This window comes from Miniopterus natalensis, chromosome 1 (genome assembly GCF_054644295.1).
Source record: "Miniopterus natalensis isolate mMinNat1 chromosome 1, mMinNat1.hap1, whole genome shotgun sequence".
Lineage (NCBI taxonomy): Eukaryota > Metazoa > Chordata > Mammalia > Chiroptera > Miniopteridae > Miniopterus > Miniopterus natalensis.
In genome coordinates, this window is record NC_142081.1 from 197,939,112 (window position 1) to 197,961,055 (window position 21,944).

At 43.1% G+C, this 21,944-nt stretch overlaps 1 protein-coding gene across 3 annotated transcripts in view; it reads right to left on the reverse strand.

Annotated features, from left to right (window-relative positions):
* Window positions 1-20,243, reverse strand: part of STX18 (syntaxin 18) — an 83,828-nt gene extending 63,585 nt beyond the window's left edge. The window contains exon 1 of one of the 3 annotated variants that reach the window (XM_087828301.1): window positions 19,862-20,243. Coding sequence is in view for 1 of the 3 variants with exons in the window: in XM_016203718.2 (XP_016059204.2) it covers window positions 19,251-19,418 (168 nt within the window). In the remaining 2 variants the exon portion in view is untranslated. Of the gene's footprint in view, window positions 1-4,891; window positions 5,345-19,250; window positions 19,472-19,861 lie in introns of those variants that run through there. The other 2 variants (XM_016203718.2, XM_087828306.1) reach the window with 2 other exon arrangements.
* Between the last annotated feature and the right edge of the window lie 1,701 nt (window positions 20,244-21,944).

Consider the following 21,944-nt stretch of genomic DNA (forward strand, 5'->3'; position numbering starts at 1 on the left):
TTCACCGACGCTCTACACGATGCACAAATGTGATCTACTTACAGACTCATCCTGTCACAAAACCGAGGAGTTTCTAAGCCACAGATACTCTTGTGTTTTTCAAAACATACTAATTTGAATAGAAAGAAAATTTTGCAGAAACAAATGTTTATGTCACTATTTACACGAATACAGCAATCATTTCACTTATAAGTGTTCCTATGAAATGTTGTTGCAAATACAGTGGTCTTGCATGCACTAAGGGAGAGGTTCAAATTAAATCTATTATATATTTGTGGTATCTTTATGCAGAATGAACATCTGCTTCTATCTTATATTTCACATGTATGTGCATTTTCTTTGTTGAACATGAGATATATCTGTATTAAGTGACCAGAAGCACAGAGTACCATGTAAATGCTATAGAAAATGATTAACAGTTTCTGTCCTTGCCCTCCTGAGAGCTCAGACACAAATCAAGACAGTGTCATAATAAGAAAACCACGACAGGAAGCCGTGACAAAACACTGGCCTGCGACGGGGCTGTTTTATGCTTTCTCCGTAAGTGTGTATAAGCTGAGTGCGACAAGCCAGCCGAAACAGTCAAACTGCCGAGGAGAGAACTTTCTTTAGGTAAATCTGTTGGTGAATTTAAATAAGAGTTTCTCAAGACTGGTTACCAAAAACTTCACCTTAATATCGATTATAGACACACACAATTGAAGACAACATAGGGTTTTTTAAAAGATGTACATCCTATAAATTAATTTCATTCTTCCTCCCTCCCTCCCTCTCTTCCTCTCTTCCTTAATTTCATTTCCAAAGTCACAGAGAGCACATTTATAAAGACTACACTATAATGAATTGGATCTATATTATTCTGAACCAACACCAGTTTCAGCCTAGCTCTGCTCACACCCAGCGTTACTCACAGACACATGCACTTCATTTTTCAATATTAATGCTTTAAATAAATGGTGAGCTTAAAATCGTGAAAATGAATACAAGAAACAAAAGAAAGCCTGGAGAGATTTCTTCTTAGCCTTTCTCAAAAAAGGCCTTTCCCTGTTTAAACAATTTACATGATGTTTTATGGTCCTTTTAGAAGAGAATTATAGTAAATGGCACTCCGAGTGGGTTGTGTGAACCCACAAACCACTCCTCATAAAAACTGCTATAATTTTCTAGGACAGGGACAATAAAATATCATACATAAGCCAAAGCTAAATCACGGTGTGACCACAGTAACAAACACATTATTTTCACGAAAATTAAGCATGATAAAGCTAACGAAGAGACGAGGGGAAAAACTCCTCACAGATTTCCCCAAGCACTCACAGAATTTCCCTCCTTTCCTAAGGGGCTTGAAATCCAGGTGCTAATCTCATACCCAAGTTTTTATATGTAGTTCATCCATTTTCAATAAGAGATCAAGAAAACAAGTAACTTCAACTGCTGCTCAAAGAACACTTTAAATAAACTAACCGGCCTGCCTAAAATAGTCAGCATTTTTGTTTCTAGTCAGATGTTAAGCTTTATGGAAAGTTCTAAAGAAACTTTCAAGAGATGCATTTCCCATTTCAGACCACTAGGGACCAATAAGTGTCTTCCATTCCCAGGTCAGTGACTTAATAGTTAATAGAACTAACAGGCAGCAAGCGTGAGCAACGTCCTCCCTTCTCCCTAACAGAACCGAATTCCTTATCTGCAAAACAGCTGAGAAGGTCCCAACACTGCATAGAAAAAAGGGGATGCTCAAAGAAAAAATTGTAAAGATGAAAATAGTTCCAATGGTATAATTCTTTAATCATCACAACTCTGAAAAGCTTCCCACTGGTCCCTTCCCCTTGGTAGAGTTGTTAAACATTAAAACTGAAAACAATATGAAAACCATGCTTTTCTTGCTAGGGTGGGGGGAGTTGCAGTGCCACCCTGAGAGAGGAAATAAAGCCTGCCTAATACAACTGCCTGCAGCAGATCTCCCAGGCTTGCTGCTAAGTCAGGCATACTACTGGAATTAGGATCCGTGAGCCACGCCAAAATCTCTCTAAAAGAACATCATTTACAGAGTCATCTTATGATGCAGTCATAATGGTAAAACGAAACAGCATTTTCTACTTAAATCTGCTATTATTAATTCTGGTTAGAGAGAACTATTTAAAATATTTACAGCACTCCTTTATAGCAAAATATTGGAAGAGAATTGGAATGAAATAATAGAAAACCCAAAAACAAGTTAACGGATGGAAACCTTAGGCATATTTTACTGCTTTTCAGATTCTTTTGCTAAAATGGATGGCTCTTTCTAGAGTAACAGATTACACTAAATTTATATAGTATTTTTGTATATGACATTCCCAACTTTCCAGAAGGGCACCGTTAATTAGCATCTCAAATTTCTAGGAGAATGAGGCAGTGATTCAATTAGTCTAAGACATCATACACAGAAATTTGCTTTCCCTTCTTTCACACACACAGTATAAATGAGAATAATTCTAAAACAGTGAGCTGGAGAACAAAAGTTGAACACCTGAAATGTATACTCATAAAATTCTTTCAGATAAAAACGTACTTGTTATATCAAAAAATATTTTTGCTTCTAAATCAAACTTTAAGAAACAGGACACTTTAAAACTATTGAACTATTAGTTATAAAGAACAAATAGTCACATTTAATGGTGTGCTACTAAAATGAATTAGTTATTTACAGGCTAAAGGTTCAAATGATAAAGTATGTCGTTATGCTTGTTCAGACAGTCTAGCAGGCCTTTGTTTGTGTTTATTGGAAATGCCTTCCATATACTTAGGCCCCAAATCAGAGCTTTCCAAGCAGAATCTGCAGAGAAAAAACACTGATTCCAAAAAGAAGACCATGCAAACCACACAGTTCCAGGGTAAATAAACCTATCCAGACCAACTAGGCGTTCCCCAGGTCAATCAGGGGCTCCTTCCTAGTGAAATGTAGCTTTCAGAAAACTCACGATGCCCATATGCCAAAGACTTACTATTAAAATGATCTTCAGAATTTAAAAAATTTCATTAGCCCAAACACAATAATGAACCATTTTATCTAGTCTTGCAAATAGATTTGAAGAATCTTCAAAGGTACAAAACATCTTCACCTCACCCTGCAAAATCCAACCTACTCCTCCTCTGATCACCAAAGTCTGCCCACCCAACCAATTCACCCTCAACCCCACCCCACCACTTTTATTGGACTCTGTGTGATTTGCCTGATATGGCAAAATCCTTACAAGCAGAAAGAAGACATATGCTGAACCTCTTCTCGCCCCACGGCCTGGCTTCCTTTAGGTCCCCTCACTGACACTTCCTTGGCCCCACAGCATGGGGGTGCAGGTCCTCTGCACCGCTGGCCATACAGACGTATCATGAAGCCTTTACAACTGACCACACAAACACAATAATACCATAATGCAGGTCAACTTCTGCACTCACATGCCAACGCAAAACTTACATGGAGGTAAACTACAGACACAAATCTAAAAGGGTAGAATTCCACCCAATGATCCCAGAATTATTTCAAGGAATCAATCCCCAAGAATGCATCATGAAATCAGAAGAACCCAGTTAAGCTGTAAGAGGGGGAAGAAGAAAAAGAGAGAGAGGCTTTAGAGGAGGGGGTGAAGGTTTCACCAATCATCATAGCACTGAAAGGGCTCAGGCTACAGATGAAGTTAGAATACAGAAGACTGTGGAAAGGGCATTTAAAATTATTAACTGATCAAAAATTTGTTGTCATTAAAAAAAAAATACAGCTTAGCAATCCAGCTCAGAAAGAAGAATATCCCCAGGAACATACACATCTGTTTAATATTACAAGCCAACTGTCAACATCCTAAGTGAAGTTTTAATTTAATATTTTTTCTTTCTTGATGTTTTACCTTTAATCAATGCCTCATGAGAGTATCAGCTTTCTATAAGAAACTGTTAAATATAAAGAAATGTTATTGTAGCATGTTTATAAAATCATAGTTCGAGAACTTTTTATTTTTCCAAAGCCTGACCACAACTTAATTATCTGCAGGACATTCCAGGCTCACAACTGCAAGCTCCAGTTCCCAGGCAATTTTAAACAATATCTACTGTACGGGACAAGAGGGTACACGGCCGACCGCAACATGGTCACATTTCCAAAAGTCAGCATTAGGCCCTTTAGACATGGTTTTTATTTTCATTAAACAATATTTGTTTCCTCACTAATCATTAAATGGTTTTCATCACTATTGCCTGTTTTCCTTTCACATGTCAGTTGTTAGCATCGGTGTTTGTGTTCGTAATAAATAAAAGAGTGACCCACCCAGTTATTTAGAAATGAACACACACGATGTTGTCTAGTTCAACGATGTTAGAGATTCAGCAGCATACTCCTCGCACCCTGCACACTGCTCTATTTTAACCTAGGCTTTAAAACGCTTCAATGGAGTAACAGACTCTGTACAATACTCCTCTAAATCAGATCTGAGCTTCGTGCCTGCTTATGTTATTGTGGCAAGTAGATCTAATCAGCGGTTCAAGACATTTACTTGGGAGAATGGAAGAGGAAGACGACAAGACAGCAAGTTCATGTTCCTGACCACAATGGGGTGGAGCTGAAAATACTGCCAATTCCTGCAGATGGACAAGAAAAGTAGCCTGATTAAAAGTAACATGCCAGGAACTGGCCAAAGTGTGGGGGAGCAGCTAACCTAGCATTCCAGAACTTCAGGAACGATTCTGGGGAAGGACATTTAAAAACAAACAGGAGACAGAAGGGAAAGCTGTATGCTGTGAGGTATTACGAACAATTTAAAAACATGTTAAGTGTGGAAGAAACAAAGAAAAGCACATCAAAGTCAGAGGTAACATTAATAGCCGTTAGAAAAAAAATAATCCAATAAATACTCTGAAAAACCTTCAAGAAGCCGGAGGTTGCGCTGCTGCACTGGAGCCACAGAGTTTTCAGATGAGTAGAGCACTGATGTTCAAACAGGCTAACTGTGGATTTCCGATCAACCGGCCAGGATGCAGAGGCACAGACAGATGCAAGCACACAGCCGTGTTTACTGGTTTCTGCGTTTATTTATCAAACACTTTATAGCACTTCCTATGTGCCAGGCACTTTCAAAGTGCTTTGCTCATTGTAGCCTCCAAAATTAGGTACTAGTCTGTGTCCATCACGTAGAACAGGGAATGAGGTTAAGTAATTGCCCACAGTGGCACACCAGTAGGTAGAAGAGCCCAGACAGAGTCCATGCAGCAAACCAGGTGACATTTCCTTTATCAAGGTAAGAAGAGGCAATTATTTGGAAGGACATATATACCTAACTTCTCTACAGCCCCTCAGCCGCTACTGGCCTCTCAAACGCTGCTGCCCAGGAATTACTCTGAGGCCCTCGCCTCACTTCAAATTCCCCCCAATGGCCAGTAGAACCACCTTCCTAAAACCCACACCTGGTCCTGCCAGGCCCCTGCTGAAAACTTTGATGGTTCGCCATGGCCTTCAGGAAAATGCCCTTCCTTTCCCATTCTAGAAAGTCCTGTTTACGCTTCAAGGCTCAGCTCAAAACTCACTCTCCTCTGCAGCCCTCCCTCTGAGCTCCACCCGCTGAATTCTTCACTTCTACCACTGTGTCCACACGTACGTACATACTCTGACATCAGCACTCACTCCCATACGCTTTAATTCCTGCCTGTTCATCTCTTTTCACCGGACTATGAGTTTCTCCTAGTCAGAGACTGTCTCACTTGTGTTTGTACACCAACACCAGGTTGCATGCCTGGCATATACTGGATGCTCAATAAACAATGATTAAATGAATGAAGAATTCATTCTCAGAAACCTCTCAGTTCAAAACGATATTAATTATCCACAGTGGAGTGAAGGGCACAATTTGAGAGCAACGCACATCTATTGTTGGCCACCCACATCCACCGCTCCCTTCTTCCAGAAATAGCTCCCCAAACTTCCTTTGGAAATCATTCTTGCCCAATTCTCAGCCATGTGTATGGTCCTCAGCAGACCAAGCTGAGCAGTTTACCCTTCCCCTCTGGAGACGGGTGGATTTCAGGATAGGCATACTACACAATGTAAGACAGTGAGAATGACAGAAACCCAAGGTTCTGTTGGAATCAGGAGAACAGAGCCTCTCTCTTCCTCTGGTGGGGCACTGTGGGAAAGTAGGTCCCAGTGCTGCAGCTCTCCAGCTCCCATGAGGCTAGAGCTTGGGGGCGCCTCACAGGAGATGCTGGCACTGCGAAGGTGGAACAGAGGGAGCCTCTGGTGACACTGTTTCGTCCATGGGTCCAGCCATGCTGGGGGAGGGTTAAGTCTTACCACTAGACTTTTCAGTGATACAAACCAATAAATCCCCCTGATCATTTAAGCAATTTACACTTGGTTTGCTGTAATTTGTAACCATAAGACTCTTAATACAGCAAATTAGGGTGTGCGGAAGAATATCACGTCACACATTTAGAGAAATACACATGCACACACATACACAAAAACAAGGAGCAGGAGAGTGGACAAGTTATAGTTGATAGGCAATGGAAAAAAAAGTCAACAGGATACTCCAAAAACAAGAGAAGGAGGCTCGAGGTGCCTTCCATCCAGGCAGCACTAATCAGGCCCTCACAGGGCTATCCTGTGGCATGTCTATGAAAAAAATTAAGTTTTATAAAAAGCTGGGGAAAAAATTAAAAATAACAAATGCTTCCTTTTGAAAAGGCCTTTATAAGAAAAAAAAAGGGGGGGCTTTGGGCTAATTTAATCTGGAGAAAGCAAGTCCTAGAGGCAATTTTACTTGTTGAGGGTTATTTATAAGGAGGTGACTAAACAGCTGTTCTCCAATTTCACCGGGAAAAGAACGAGAGGACGTTGATTTCCACTTCGGTAGGAAGCTGAAGGCAGGAAGGAGAAGAGCTTTAAGGAGAACTGTTAATGATGGAAAAAGCTCAATGAAAACCTGGATTTTTACTGCTTTTAGAAGAGGAAAAATCATCTATGTTATTCTTTCAGTCAAACTAGTAAACAAATGTTTGAGAATGTCTTTTATTCATGTAGTCACGTATCATGTACTGAATCCCCACTATGGGCTGGGCATGGTGCTAGGCATTGAAAATACAGAGTGGTTACGATGTGGTGACAGTCCTGTCAAAATGCTGTCACACCAGCTCCAAGAGCCACTGAGGAAAAGACAAAGTAGTATCAAGTCAGAGTCCTACCCTCTCCTTTCTGACCCCCATGCTCAAAAGTAAACACTATAGTTTGGGAGACAACATGACAGCACTCTGAAAGTTAAGCAACAATGCAATCATCAAATAACAAGACCATGATGCAGCGGCTGTCGCAGCCACATATAGCTCCTTGCTTAATGAGCAATACAGGCAGCAAATGATCTGAACTCAGAAGGCTAGTATGGGACAAGGTGTACCTTTAAAGATGGGCAGGATATGAGTAAGGAAGGAAAGTGAGGCACCCAAGCAAGAGATACAGCAGGAGACACAGGAGGAGGCAGGGAAGCGGGGGAGGCTTTGAATAGAGGAGCTGGCTAAAGCTGGAGGGATGATTCGGGAAGTGGGGGATGTAAAACTGAAAAAGGGGGCAGGGCTAGCTCTATAAAGACCTTTGAATGCCAGCCAAACATGCAAGAATTCATGTGGGGAGGGAGCAGTATGAATGCATTTGCTCTTCTGCATAAGCATAAAAGCACATTTTCTGCACAGTGGCCTGGCTTGGGCTGTGGGGATGGCTCCAGCACTGTCAAGCTCAGGCTCAAGGTGGTGAGGTCTGAACCCACACAAAGTGGGACGGAAGAGAAAGAGGAAGCACAGGCATTTACTCACTTAATTCATTTCACGAATGTGTGTGCACTCCATGCTCTGTGCTTGTGCATGGTAGTGGAACAGTCCCTGTCCTTGGGTCAGGAAAGGGAGACAGAAACTGCAGAGATGGCCATGGTCAGCGTGGCTGAGTCTCTGGTAGGCTCTGGTGCCTAGAATTTTATTTACATGAGCTGGAACTACAACAAAATCTCAAAATATACACAGAAAACCCAACCCTCCCAAAATATCACTTCATGTGCATCATGGAAGATACTGATCTTTGCTGACAGTTGAGTCATGGAAAAGTATAGAGGCGAATATGTCTGCACTGACTAAATTGTACCAACCAACGAATATAAAAAAGACTTTCAGAAAAGAGAGGAGGTCCTTTTTAGGACAGAAATGTTTCCAGATTTCATCTTTGACATAACTGAGATATACTCACAGACTTGCCACTTGCCCACAGATAGGTATTTAGAAGCTTTCAGAAAATTCATCACCTCTCCTTGATATCTTTTTTTTTTAATTTCCTTCCCTTAATTTAATTTTGATTTAACTTCCTCTTGTCACTGCCTGCTTACAAATCGCGGCCTCTATGTCTGGAGTCAATTAGGGCTATAAAGTACCCCACCACGCCTTCATCTGGGGACCCATTTATATATATTTTCTTATTTCAAGAGGTAGAACTAAAAGCCTGTAACTCCAAAACTTTCCAATCAACCATCACATTCTATTCTTTGGAAAAGTATGCTTCTCTCCGCAGTTAAGAAGACATCAAACTACATGTTTTGCAAGAATGTTTGCTTTCCACCTATATAAAGATGAATTGTGCTTTGGGAATTCATTTGCAAAAAGTGGGCTGAGTGTGTGTAATACATGCTTAATAGCAATAACATTAAAAAATCTCTCTACCATTTAAAATTAAATGTAATTTCCTTGTTACTTTAATGGAATCCCTTGGAGTTGAAGTATTTAACTAGTCCTTCACATCAAGTATTCATTATATAATTCCCTCTTAATATTAGGTATATTAGGTATGTAAACTGTCCACTGACAGAATAAAAACACACATTTCCACTGAAACGAAAACAGGAGAGAGACAAGGCAGCTTGGTTCAGAGTCTGATAATGGGTTACAGGTTCCATTCCAGTCCAGCGTGAGAGTCAAAAATGCCCCAGAGCCATTTACCATCTCTAACCTTTCAGGTCATATCTGGGGGAAAAAGCATAAACTGCCACATCACTAAGAGAAAATCTGTTTGAGTAAAATTCTTGACTTCTGCCTACTGGAATGTTGAGCTAGAAAGGGAGAGAAGGAGAAACATATCTTCTATAAAACCACCATAAATAAAAAGGCAGAGATGTATTGTCTAAAGTCCTGCCCGCGGGAGGAATTCCCTGTGGCGCTGTCTTTCGGGGTTGGGGTTGCAAAGCAATCCTGTCTACGGCTGGCTGGTACCGGCCTATTGGTTAAATCCATAGTAACCCACGGATGCTTGACATGCTCAGGGAAAACACTGGAGGGCTGGTGGGCAGAAACTCAACCGGAGCCATGGACCGTGGATGCAGGTTGGGTGTCTGCCCTCTACCCAGTTCCCAAACCAACACCTCTCCTCCAGCCCTTCAATTTCCTGCTGGAGCCTCACATTGGCTGAAGCCAATCAGAAGTCAGAGAGCAAGGAAACCCAGCCACATACTACAGAGATCGGCCTACTCGGGCAAGAGCAGAGGGAAGGTGGAGAGTGGATCAGGAAGGGCAGGGATAAGATACGGCATGCCCACTACCTACTTCTTACCCTCCTTCCAGCTACACTGAGCTTTCCTCAGGGCTTCCCATCCTGTGCTTTCTCACTCCACAGTCTCTGTCATGTTCCTGGCCTCTCTTCTGTTTCCACCTGTGGAAATCGATGAGGCCCAACTAAATGTCACCTCCTCCATGTAGTCTCCTCTCATCCTCACCCAGGATAACCTCTCTGAATTTTTCAAGTTCCTCTTCTTAAGAATTCTCTAATTACATATGAGTATGTCTTATACTTAGGAGTCTACTTATCAGTACCTGACAAAAATATTTTTATGTATCTGTTTCCTTATTTACTGTGTTTCCCGTTAGAATATAAGCTTCGTGACAGCAGAGATTTACTCTGTCTCATCTTTGCTCTGTCCCTAGGGGCAAAAACAGTTCATAGTCTACATCAAGTGCTCAATGAATATTTACTGAATGAATGAATGGATGAATGAATGAATGAATGCCCTCTTCTAGACTGTAAGTGTACTGATGGCCAGGTGAAAGTCTCACTCATCTTTCTATCCCAAATGGCAATATAAATGCCTTTTTTACTCATAGGTACTTAACAAATATAAGGTGATAATGAAGTAGTTGCTATTTAATGAGAACCTATACTGTGCAAGATAAACACTAGCAGGTTTACACACAGTTATATCATTCAATCCCCACACAGCCCTAAAAGTAGGGTGGCAGAACTGTGCCTTCAGAAATGAGGTCCTCATTTCCCTCAACTTCCAGAACTGCCTATTGATGGCTCACAACAGAAGGAAGCTGCCTCATGCACCAGTAGGGTCCTGCCCTGGGGGAGGCCCACCTCCAATGGCTGGCCAACGGGTGGGTTAAAGGCCTGGCCCCTGCCTCGCTGGTCAATTGTGAAAAGTCATCTCAGCTCTGAAGTTCTCCGTAAGATGTCTGTTGAATGAACAAGCAAAGTAACAAAACAGAGTCCCAAAGACAAAAAAGAATTACACTTTTCTGAATGTCTATAATATAATATAGAGCCTGGCCGGTGTGGCTCCGTGGTTAGAGCTTCAGCCCACAGACTGAAGGGTCCCGGGTTTGATTCTGGCCAAGGGCACGTACCTTGGTTGCAGACTCGATCCCCATGGGGAGCATGTGGGAGGTAACCAATCGATGTGTCTCCCTCCCTCCCCCCATTCTGTAAAAAAAGCAATGGGAAAATACCCTCAAGGGAGGATTGAAATTAAGCTGGGCCTTCTTGCCCATAATTTACTAACTAAAACCACAAATCTCTTCTCCTTCTCCCCAGAAGCATATCTCAACACTACATTAACTATTAAAACACACTAACTATTAAGATACAGAAAAATAAATAAATAAATCTGTACAAGGTAATCATTGATTCTTTAAAAAGTTTGGTTGGAGGCAGCTGTATTTTCCCAAAAGCTAGTCAGGCACTTTCAAATGAATATGATTTATGGACCACAGTACGCCCCTAAAGACAGCAGATGACCTGACAATATGCCAAGGAGAAAACGACCAGAGATCTGACCTGTGGAATTCCAAATGAAGCGCAATTCCTAAGTCCTGGGACAGCACTCACCATGCCCACACCCACACATTCACAGGCCTGCAGAGGCGGCAGGCAATCCTAGGTGTAGGGCATACTCCCAGCACTGCTACATCATCCTAGGCAGGTCCCTTAGCCTTCTGAACCTCAGTTTCTCCCTGAGTAAAGGCACCTGACTTGCAAGGATAGTCAACTCAATTATAAAGCTTTCAGCCAGTACCAGGTAGAGTAGGTGTTCAGCAAGTGGTAGCTATTATTATCGTTTGTTATTTTTTAGAATGAAAACCAGAAAGCTAAGACCTCCATGCAACATTTGTAGATGATTTTCTTGTGAAAGTTAAGGAAGTCTGAACTGAGAATCCAGCCGAGTTACAAGAAAATTACTCCCTTTACAAAAGGTTTCATCACAGTCTTCACTTAAGTAGGGACCCCCTCCGCTGTGCACTTAATATATAATTAGATATTGCTTACTCATGACATTTTTCTAATCAAAAGATATTAATTCTCCATTTCCTACCACAGCATCTCAATAAAAACTCATCTTTTGAGAGTTTTACTGTTCTGCTTTTCATTTCAAAAATATAATGCACTCATTAAAGAAATTCAGGATGATAGAAGTAGAAAAATAAATCACCCCTATCCCATCTTTGTTAACACTGTGGTGTACTCCCCTCTAATCGTGATTTCCACACCTGGAGATTTTTTCTTTTGTATACAGTTTTAATTGTACCTGGTTTGGATGGTAATTTTTTTAACCTAACATGGTAATATAAGCAATCTTTTCCGTATTATGATATACTTTTCAGTATATGCCATATTTACCTAATAATTTCTCTGTACTCGGCTTGATGCTCTCATGTCTCTCTGTAATTAGTACTTGTGATACCTGCCATAACTATCATCATCAAATTCATCACCGTTATTACTACTGAGACTACTGCTGCTAATTTTAAACTTGGAAAGACCTACCACTTCCAGGAGACAGGTCAATGTTCATATTCATTTTCTGCAGCTTTGCTTTTACAGTGAAATCTTTTGTCCATCTAAACATTTAATGTGTGTATGGTGAGATAAGGACCTTAGAAAAATACTTTTCTTTTTGGTCCTAGCCAATTATCCCCAAATCATCACTGACTAAATCTTTTTCTGGTTGATGATGCTTCCCTCATCAAGTTGAGCATCACACACACACACAAACGTACACACACACAATCCTGGTCTAACAGGTTTCACTGAGTGACCCAGATATGCGTATGTTATTTTTTGGCTTTAAAATGTTTTAGTATCTGGCAAGGCTAGGTCCCCCAACAGAACACACACATTCTTTCACTCTTCTTCAGAAACTAATTAGCTATTTTCACACATCTTTTTTTCTACATGAATTTCAGAACTACTTTTGAAAAAGTTCTGCCGAAATGTGGATTAAAGCTGCATTAAATCTACAAATGAGCTTAGGAATAACTGATGTCTTTACAACACTTTTTCTTCCCTTCTAGGGACACAAAGTGCTTCCTTAACTATTCAAGTATCTCTCTACAAAACTGTGAAGTTTTCCTCAAGGGGGATATTTTCATTTCTTACTAAGGTTGTTTCCAGAAATGCTTTGTTATTACTGCAAATGTTTTCATTAGATTTTAAGTGGCCACTAATTAGACATAGGACGGCCATTGATTTGTGTATACCTACTTTGAACAAAAGCTCTGGAGGCCTCCTGCAACCTATGAGCCATTAAGCAACCCACATTTCTTTCCCACTGCAGGCTACGGAGTGCCCACTGGCCGCCAGCGGCTCCAGTGCTGTCACCGAGGCATCACGCTCACACTCACCTCCTCGCCAGTCCTAATGACCAGTCTACCCCTATCATCCTCTTTCCTACGCTTCTCCAGCACTGACAGGTTCCAATGCACTGAACACGTCCCCAAAATGAAAGGTATATTCGTTTTATCAGTGCTAGGACATCCAACTTTTTATATCTGAGGAAAGGTTAAAAAAACGAGTAAGGTATGCCTGGCCAGGTGTGGCTCAGAGGTTAAGCATCGACCTAGGATCCAGGCGATCAGGGTCCGATTCCCAGTCAGGGCACATGCCCGGGTTGTGGGCTTGATCAATGACTCTTTCATCATTGATGTTTCTCTCTCTCCCTCTCCTTTCTTCTCTCTGAAATCAATAAAGATATATTTTTTAAAAAAAGAAAAAAACACACAAATAAGGTGAATTTATAATCTCTAAAAGGAAAAAAAAAATCTATAAATTTGAGACAAATCTGGTAAAAATGTAGTTTATTTAAATTAGTGATAAACTGAAAGCAGCCTAAATATCTTTCAATAGGGGTTCAGGTAAATAAACTGTGAGGTTATTTTTAATGGCTATGCAGCCAAATAAATTGGTGACACAGAACAACATGTATTGACATGGAAAATGTCCATAATACATTATAAGTAAAAAAGGCAAGAAAAGATAAAAAGAAGGGCCACATAACAGCACCACAGAGAAATGCTGTTTTCGTTTAACAGGAAAAATGTCTGGAAAGATATACACCAAAATTCTGACAGTGGCCTTTTCTGGTCAGTAGTATTATATGTGAACTTCATGTTCTTTATTCTGTTTCATGAGCTCTTACCACTTTTACAATCAGATTTTAAAATTAGTCAACCTCAAAAACATATAATGGACACTGATAAAAGTCTATTATAAGAACACATAATCACTAGTAAATCAAATACATTGTGGAAACATACCAAATGACAACTCTGAAACACAAACTCAGTTTTTTCATCTAGGTGAAAAATTCTTAGTACACAGGAACTTGGGGCAGGGAAGGAGGGAATAGCACAAAGCACTGATTGGGTAGTTATCCTTGCAAAAAGCATTTAAAAATATATCCGGCACCCTGGACGGGTGGCTCAGTTGGCTGAAGCATCCTCCCACACACCAGAGGGTTGTGGGTTCAATTTCCGGTCAGGGCACAAACTTAGGTTGTGGGTTGAATCCCCGTTCGAGGCGTGCACAGGAGACAACCAATTAATGTTTCTCTCTCACATCGATGTTTCTCTCTCTCCCTTCCTCTCTCTCAAAAAATCAATAACCACATATCCTTGGGTGAGGATATATATATCTTTACCTGGGGACTTTTAGAGAGTAGAGCACTGAGTCATGGAGCCCCTGCTAAAAAGGTCCTTAAGGATTATCAAGCCAAAGCCCCTCACATTAAACAAGACAAATGTGAAAGAAAAGCAAACATGAACCAAAAACAAAAAAGTTAGGTGTGTTCTACAAAACCACACAGTTAATTAATGGCAAAGTCCAAAAGTATTTATAATTCAAACTTATGCTTTTTAATTACTTTCTCAATTTCTCTGAGTCGAGATATGCTGCTGCTGTCACTTCTACTCAGACCAGAAGGCAAGTGTACATTCCCCAAGGTTTTCTCATCACCTGCCGAAAAGTAAATAGGAATTTGTATAATAATGTGACTCGGTTGGATACAGCTCAGGGGCTCCAGAAGAAAGTCCTGACAAACAGGCACATGTTACACTGGGAGAAGTAGGAGCTGGCACACTCCAGGTTTTATACACTTGAGACCCTGAAAGTTGGGAAGGAAAAAGTGCTTTGAGTTTAAAATTACAACTGTGCCACAAGCTTTTCATGTCTGTGTGACATGAGTTCATTCAACACATCAGACTTTCACTCCTTTGGTTCACTGTCTATTAGAGGTTCTGAAGGGGCCTCTTCTTAGGTCAACTTTAAACCTAAAGTTTTAAACACATGAAGTTTTTCATAATACAAGCCATAATTAACCGTTGCAGACTTCACTGATACTTCACCCACCAGAGGGAGCCCATATGGATTTCCATGGAAAAAGAAAGCTCAAACACTAAGTGTGTGAATTCTAGAATGACACTGTTCATAATGCAATCAATATTGCAAAATCACACAGTATTATATTTCTAACCCCCCCCACAAAGAAAAATTAAATGAGATCAGGTATTAAAGTCCTTAACAGAGTTCCTTAACAATTTATTTTAGCAGAAGCTCAAAATTAAATTGATTTTCAAAATTTTGTATCTTCCTGAGTATTAGTTATAGGGCTGAATATTCTAACACAAGTTGGTGTGAGCTCAGTCAGTATCTGTCCTTATAGATGATTCCACCCTCAGCATGTTGACAAATCTGGTTCTCAAGCTTTTGAGGCAGAACCAGACTCTGGACAGGAAGAATTAACTTATAATGTCACCCTGAGGAGACCAGTTTCAGCAGCCCCATCCCAGTATGTGACACAATGAATTGTTGGTGGCCTGCCAACTAGAAGCTGAGGAAAGAGGGAACTCTTTGACCCAGTGCGGATTTTCCTTGGCATGAAGGAGAAAATGAACTGACCATCCCAAAGAACCATGCTTCTATAACATGTGACACAATTATTATCCAAGATGAATTTCCTTCAAGAAAACAAGCACACAGAGAAGACAAACTCTGCCTAAGAGCCTGGCATGCACAAGGGCCCTAGTGGTCTCTATCCCCATCTGCAGTCCTCTGCGGCTGACTTGCCTTGTATTTCTCACCATGTGAAGGAAGGCCCAGCCCAGTGTTTGCTGGATTTGTGAAGCAGGCCTCAGATCTCCGTGCAGCTAGCTGACCCTTGAACAGCACCAGGGTGAGGAGTACCAAAATCCCGTGCAGTCAAAAATCCATGTGTAACTTCTGACTCCCCAAAACTTAACTATAGTCATCCCTAGGTATCTGCAAGGGATTGGTTCCAGGACCTCCCATAGATACCAAAATCCGCAGATGTTCAAGTCCCCTATAGAAAATGGTGTAGAACAGTGCATAAAGTTGGCCCTCTGCACTAAAAGATTCCTAACCTCCAATCAAAAATGTCGTTTTCCAACCGAAACCTGGGGGGTACGAGGCCATGGATATGGGAAGCTGACTGCATATTTATTTTTAAAAATCTGTGTATAAGTGGACCCACAGTTTAAACCAGGGCTGTTCAAGGGAAAACTGTACTGGGCATCTTATTTGTAGACTCAACTGTCTCCAAGATCTAAATAGGACAAAATTGGAACCACATCTTAATAATAAAATACATTTGCAACCAAAAGAATTCAGGCTCATGCAGGCACTGGCATACCTTTTCTCATTCCATCTGCATAGCAACCTTGTAAGGTTGTTATTACCCACTCACTCTATTTTAGAAGTGAAGAAACTGAGGTTAATATCTTGCCCAAGTTCATACAGTAAGAAGCATTCCAATTCAGGTCTTTCTGCTCTAAATACCATTCAGTCTCCAGCTATTAATTCAGTATTAACTTAAGAAGAAGACTTACTGCCATTCTAAAGCCAAATAACTGAATTTTTGGTTTAAAATTATAATGAAAATTAAAGGTAGGAGGATGGGCGGAAGTGGGGGGCATAATAAATAGCATTAAAACACCTGGCTTCTACTTCTGGCTCTGTCCTATGAGCTCAGATATTAGGACTCTGGGCAGGTCATTTCATTTACCTGGGTATTAGTTTTCCTATAAAATGAGAAGCCTATACAACATGAACTTAAAATCCTTTTAGCCCAGCCGGCATGGCTCAGTGGCTGAGCAATGACCTATGATCCAGGAGACTGCGCTACAATTCCCTGTCAGGGCACATGCCCGGGTTGCGGGCTTGATCCCCAGTAGGGGGCGTGCATGAGGGAGCTAATTAATGACTCTCTTCATTGATGTTTCTATCTCTCTCTCTCCTCTCCTCTCTCTGAAATCAATAAAATATATATATATTTAAGAAATCTTTTTAAGTACATAAAGAAAAAAGCCCATGGTTCAGCTTTAGGTATACAGGTTCTATTTTTACTATACGTCAGATAAGATGTCAAGCAGATTTCAACATGAATGTCAGGCCCGACAATTGGTAATGGTTGTCTGGGGCACAGTGTTGCGAAGGATTCTGAGCTTTACAGATCTGCTGGGAAATCAGCACTGGCTTCCATGGTCACAGGCAGGAAGAGAAGAACAGCTGCATGCTTGCCACACATTTGTCCTTACTGACAGAGTTTCAACATGACAGAGAAATGCTGCTCTCTCCACCATCGATGCTATTAGTACCTGCACCAGATTTTCACTGATTCCTCCACGCACTTACTTGGTTCCCCTTGCAAGCAAGAAATGAAAGTACAAGAAAACTAAGAGGTTTAGGGAACATAGCTTGGCACCAATGAGGAAAACAGTCTAAACAGCCTGTTTGGGGTTGAAGTAGGGGGTGAAGGGGAACAATAATAATCAGTATGGTTCTTTATGATACATACACAGCCTCATAAAATTCTAATAACTTCCTTATCAGTTAAGCAGGTATTATCATGCCCATTTTATAGAAAGGGAAACTGAGGGCCAGGTAACAGGACTTGCCCACGTCACCTGCTTCTAAGTGGCAGAACCCAGGTTCAAATGCAAGTCTTCCAAATCAAGTCCCAGTCCTCTCTCCACTCCCAAGGTCCCCATTAGTCCCACAGTCCAGATAAGTTTAACTAATCAAGCTCTCACTGCAAAGTGGCATATTCATCATTGTTTAGAGCTGTTCAGATATAAGTTCATCCCCACAAAATTTGAAATGTCGTTACTAATTTGTTTGTATTTTAATGGGCAGACATGCACTGAGTATATATAAATTGAGCATAAAGGTCACCTATCTCCACACCTTTGTACACACTCTTCTCTTAGCCTGAGATGCCCTTCTCCACCCTGTCGGCACTGGAGCCAACTATTCCTCTTTCAAGATTTGTTTTAAGAATCATCACCTCTATACAGCCAGTCTTGGCACCCAGGTACAGCTGAACACATTTCCTCTGTGCTCTACACATCTACTAGGCTTTATGGCACTTGTTTGGTTAAAATGTATGTTTCCTCCACCAGTCCTTTTAAATTGTGTTATTCTAACACAGTGCTGATCAGAAGGTTGGTGCTTAATAGATGCATATTGATAGGCTGAATAGACTCATCTGGTCAATCCTCTGCATTCCCCCCCCCCCATGCTTGAATATTCTCTGAAAGTTGCCATTCATTAATTTGTGCACACACATATTCATTAAAAAATATGTCTGCAAAGTACCAGGTATTGGGCTGTGAGTCAAACAGAAGTGGATTTACCATGAAAGTAATTAAGTTTAAGCTTCAGAGCTCCTTACTTGCACTTCCCAGAGCTCTGAACCTTCTTCTGTGATTTCGTGTTTTTCTATCTTGAAGACTACGCACAGAACTGTGTAAGCGTCAAGCTACAAAAAAACAACACCCACCATGGTGCCAAGGATACAAAAGTGAGTAAGGCAAACATTCCCTCTCCCCTTACAGAGGTTGGTGGGGGAAGACAGACCACCTTTTTTTTCCTTTTCTTTTGTTTTCTTTTTTCATTCAACAGCCATATACTAAGCGACGCCGGGTCGGGCGCTGGCGATTCTGACGCGCCCAGCACTGTTCCCGCCGCGAGACGGCCCCTGCTCCCCTGAACGAAAGCCGGCGGCGTCCAGGGAACGGAGAGCAGTTTAGGTGACTGCGGCGTGGAGGGTCGCGAAAGATCGCCCGGAGCCAGTCTCAAGGCCCACTGGCCCCTAGCTCGAGCCCTAACCTGCGGCAGGAGGCGAGGGGAAGGGAGAGGTCAGAGGAACGCGCTCTTTGACCTCAATGCTGGGGGGTGGGGGAAGGGAAAGGGGAGCAAGAGACGAGAAAACGCTGGAGGCAGACACACTGTGGTCAGCGCCGCGACCGAAAAGCAAAGGGCTCTGGGGACATTTCCCCGGCGTTCAAGTGACAGCGAACTCATCACCTTACAGGGCAGCCCACGCACTCTGCGAACTGAGATTTCCGAGCGCCTCCCCCCGCCCCGCCCAGAGGAGTCGCCCCCTAGAGCCGCCCGGAGGCCGTCCCCGCGCTTCCCGAGGAGGCGGCTCCCTCCCGAGACAGCTGTGGGCCCTCCGGGACCAACTCTGTCTCCCCTTCAGGCCGCTTTTCTCCAGGCGCTTCTTTCACATAACGCTTATGGGACAGGCTCGGGTCTGGGGTCTGGGGTCTGGGGTCTGGGGTCTGGGGTCTGGGGTCTGCGTCCGGGGTGCGCCCCCACCTCCAGCCCGCTGTTTCCATAGCAACCAGCTCACCACTTCACGCGCCCGGCTGGAGAAGTCGCCCTTGGGCCGGGGGCTCCGGCGGAACAACTCGTCGCGGTTGCCATCGACCCCGCCGCCCACCGCCACTCCCAGCGCTTTGTTCCGAGTCTTCACGGTCTTGACGCTGGCCCGGAACAGCAGTGTGATGTCTACCGCCATAGTGCCCCGCACCTAAAGCCCTGAGCCCGGCCGGCCCACGTCAGCAGCCGGCGACCACCGCGCCACCCGGCCGCTGGAGGACCGGTCCGTCCTTGCACGCCTCCGCCCGCCCAGGGCGGCGCGAGCACAAAGGTTCCGGCCTCCGCCCGCCAGCGACGACGCGAGCACAAAGGTTCCGGCCTCCGCTCGGTTCCCGCGGCTCCCCGAACCTCCGAGACGCGCGCACACCCGCGCTCGCTTCTCCTTCCGTCAAACCCGGCCCCGCCTCACCGCACAGGGAGGTCCCGGGGCCCGCGTGGGGAGTGTAGGCCCCCGGTAGCGAGAGGATCGGGAAGCCAAAAGTCTCCATCCCCACTCGTGGCTCCCGCCTCGACTGCGCCCCGCCGCGCGGGGGGCGGGAGACGGGAGGCGACCCAGCCTGACCTCTGACCTCAAGGACTCACCTGGTGCGGGGCCGAAGCCCGGGGACGGTGCCCAAGCCCGGGGACGGTGCCCCTCTGGATGCAGTGAGTGCGACGGCAGAGCAGGTGTGCACGGCCCGAGCGAGAGGCAGGAAGCCTTTGGTCTCAGCCGTCGGCCGCCGAGGCCACTTCGCTCCTCGCGTTCCCGTGAGAACGAGAGAGGACACGTGCGCCCAGCGAGCCATCCAGGTTGTAACAATGTTACCTGCAGTGAGCGGCTCTCTGCAGACGCAGGTTTGCAGGATCACTAAGAGTTTATGGGACGGTGTTACAGTTTCTCAATATACTTAATAAAATTGCATTAGCCAATGAGTTCCTACTACATTTTGGCTCACGGTTCTGATTTAATTCACGATCTCACCGATTTCAAGTGTTTTTTTTTTGTTTTTTGTTTTTTAAGAGGATTACAACGAGGCTGTGCATTGCAACAGCGTTTGTGGAAGAGCGAGCAGCAGGAGGAAGAGTTGTTTTCACGGGGCTGAGATGTTATTTGCCTTCGCTCTGGCTGTCCTGAGCTGCACACAGTTGAATTCCCAGTGGCTGTGACTTGTGATTCTGCAAAACAATGAATGCAGAACAGCTGTCTTCTATTAAGCCAGACTTTAGAGAGATTTGCAGAACTGTAAAGGGATCCCATTCTCACTGGTGTTTGTTTGTTTTGGAATTTTTTTTTTCTTCACAAAAAGATACCACTTATGTTGGTATGTAATATGTTAATTTTTGGTTTTTGAATTGAATATTTAAAATTTTTGTTTTCATTTCCAATATGGTAAATACTGATAGATAAAAAACCATGTAAATAAACGTTAAAAATTATTGAGGGCCCTAAATGTTAAGGGTGTAAAGGAATTCAGAGACCAAAAGTTTGAGACCCATTGTGTTAAATAAGTTCATCAACAATAGATGTCAAGAAAGGACATATATACCTGAAAGGAAGAGGGAGAACCCAGACTATAGCTGCTTCAGCCTTCCTGTAGGTGAGGAAAGTAAGTTTCCACACAGGTTTCTTCCTCCTACGGAGAAAGAAAATTCGAAAGAAATGACAGAATCTCTGCCAATGATTCTGGGTTGCCTAAATGGTCCTTTGTGAGACACTAATGAGTCTGACTATGCAAAGGTAAGCCTGGGGCAGAGTAGAAAAGAGGTAAATAGCTGTGCATAATGTAGTGAACAGGAGTGAATTAAGTGTAAGAGGGGAAACTAGAACCCAGGGAGGAGGCCAGTCCATGGGGGAGGGTTTTTTAGTGAGAGGGGACTGAGCTATACCAAACCCTCAATGTGAGTACTGTGTTTGGTGCAGGGGTGTTTTTTTGGGGGGGGGTAGGTAATCGGGTGGAAACAAAGGTCAAAGTTTTCCCTCTGGATCTGCAAGAGCAGAGAAGATTGTGGGGATGAGACCCACGTGAGCTCAAAACATCAGGCACTAAACGGCACAAGTGACCACAAGTACATGATATGCCTAGAAAAGTCCGTGAGGAGGCCTTAGTCTTCCCACAGACCTTGGGATATGAGATTTCACTTTTGTTCTTCTTTTATTCTTTTAACCTCAGAGAGCAAGGAACCTTCAGTGGACAGTGGACTAATAACTACTTGACACCCCCATGAAGCTGAGAGGATGTGAATGAAAAGGAAGGACAGTGTAGAGAGATGCTACCAACTGCCCAGTTTGATGTGCTACATAAATGAGGCTTCATAAGCAACGATGTTTCACGCATTAGGCCAGGTACCCTTCTGAAAGAGAGCTAGGCGTATTGGAATTCCCAAATCCAGCTCCCTGCAGCTGCGCCCCATGTGCCATCAGGATAGATGCAGGCAGCTGAGAATCATTTGGGGACTTTCGTAGAAGTCCTTGGGTGCAGCCTCAGCCAAAGAGGGTGTGTATATTGCATATCCAGACGCCCAACCCATGACAGACGTGTGCTGTGAATGAGAAATAGCTGTCAGCCACCGAGATGTCCTTGTCACATCCCTTGGAAGGGTTGGTTGTATAGCCCCACTACCTTGGGAAAGATGTTGTAAGCGGGCATTTGCTGCATGGAGGGTGCCCAGGGCCTGGAAGTGTGAA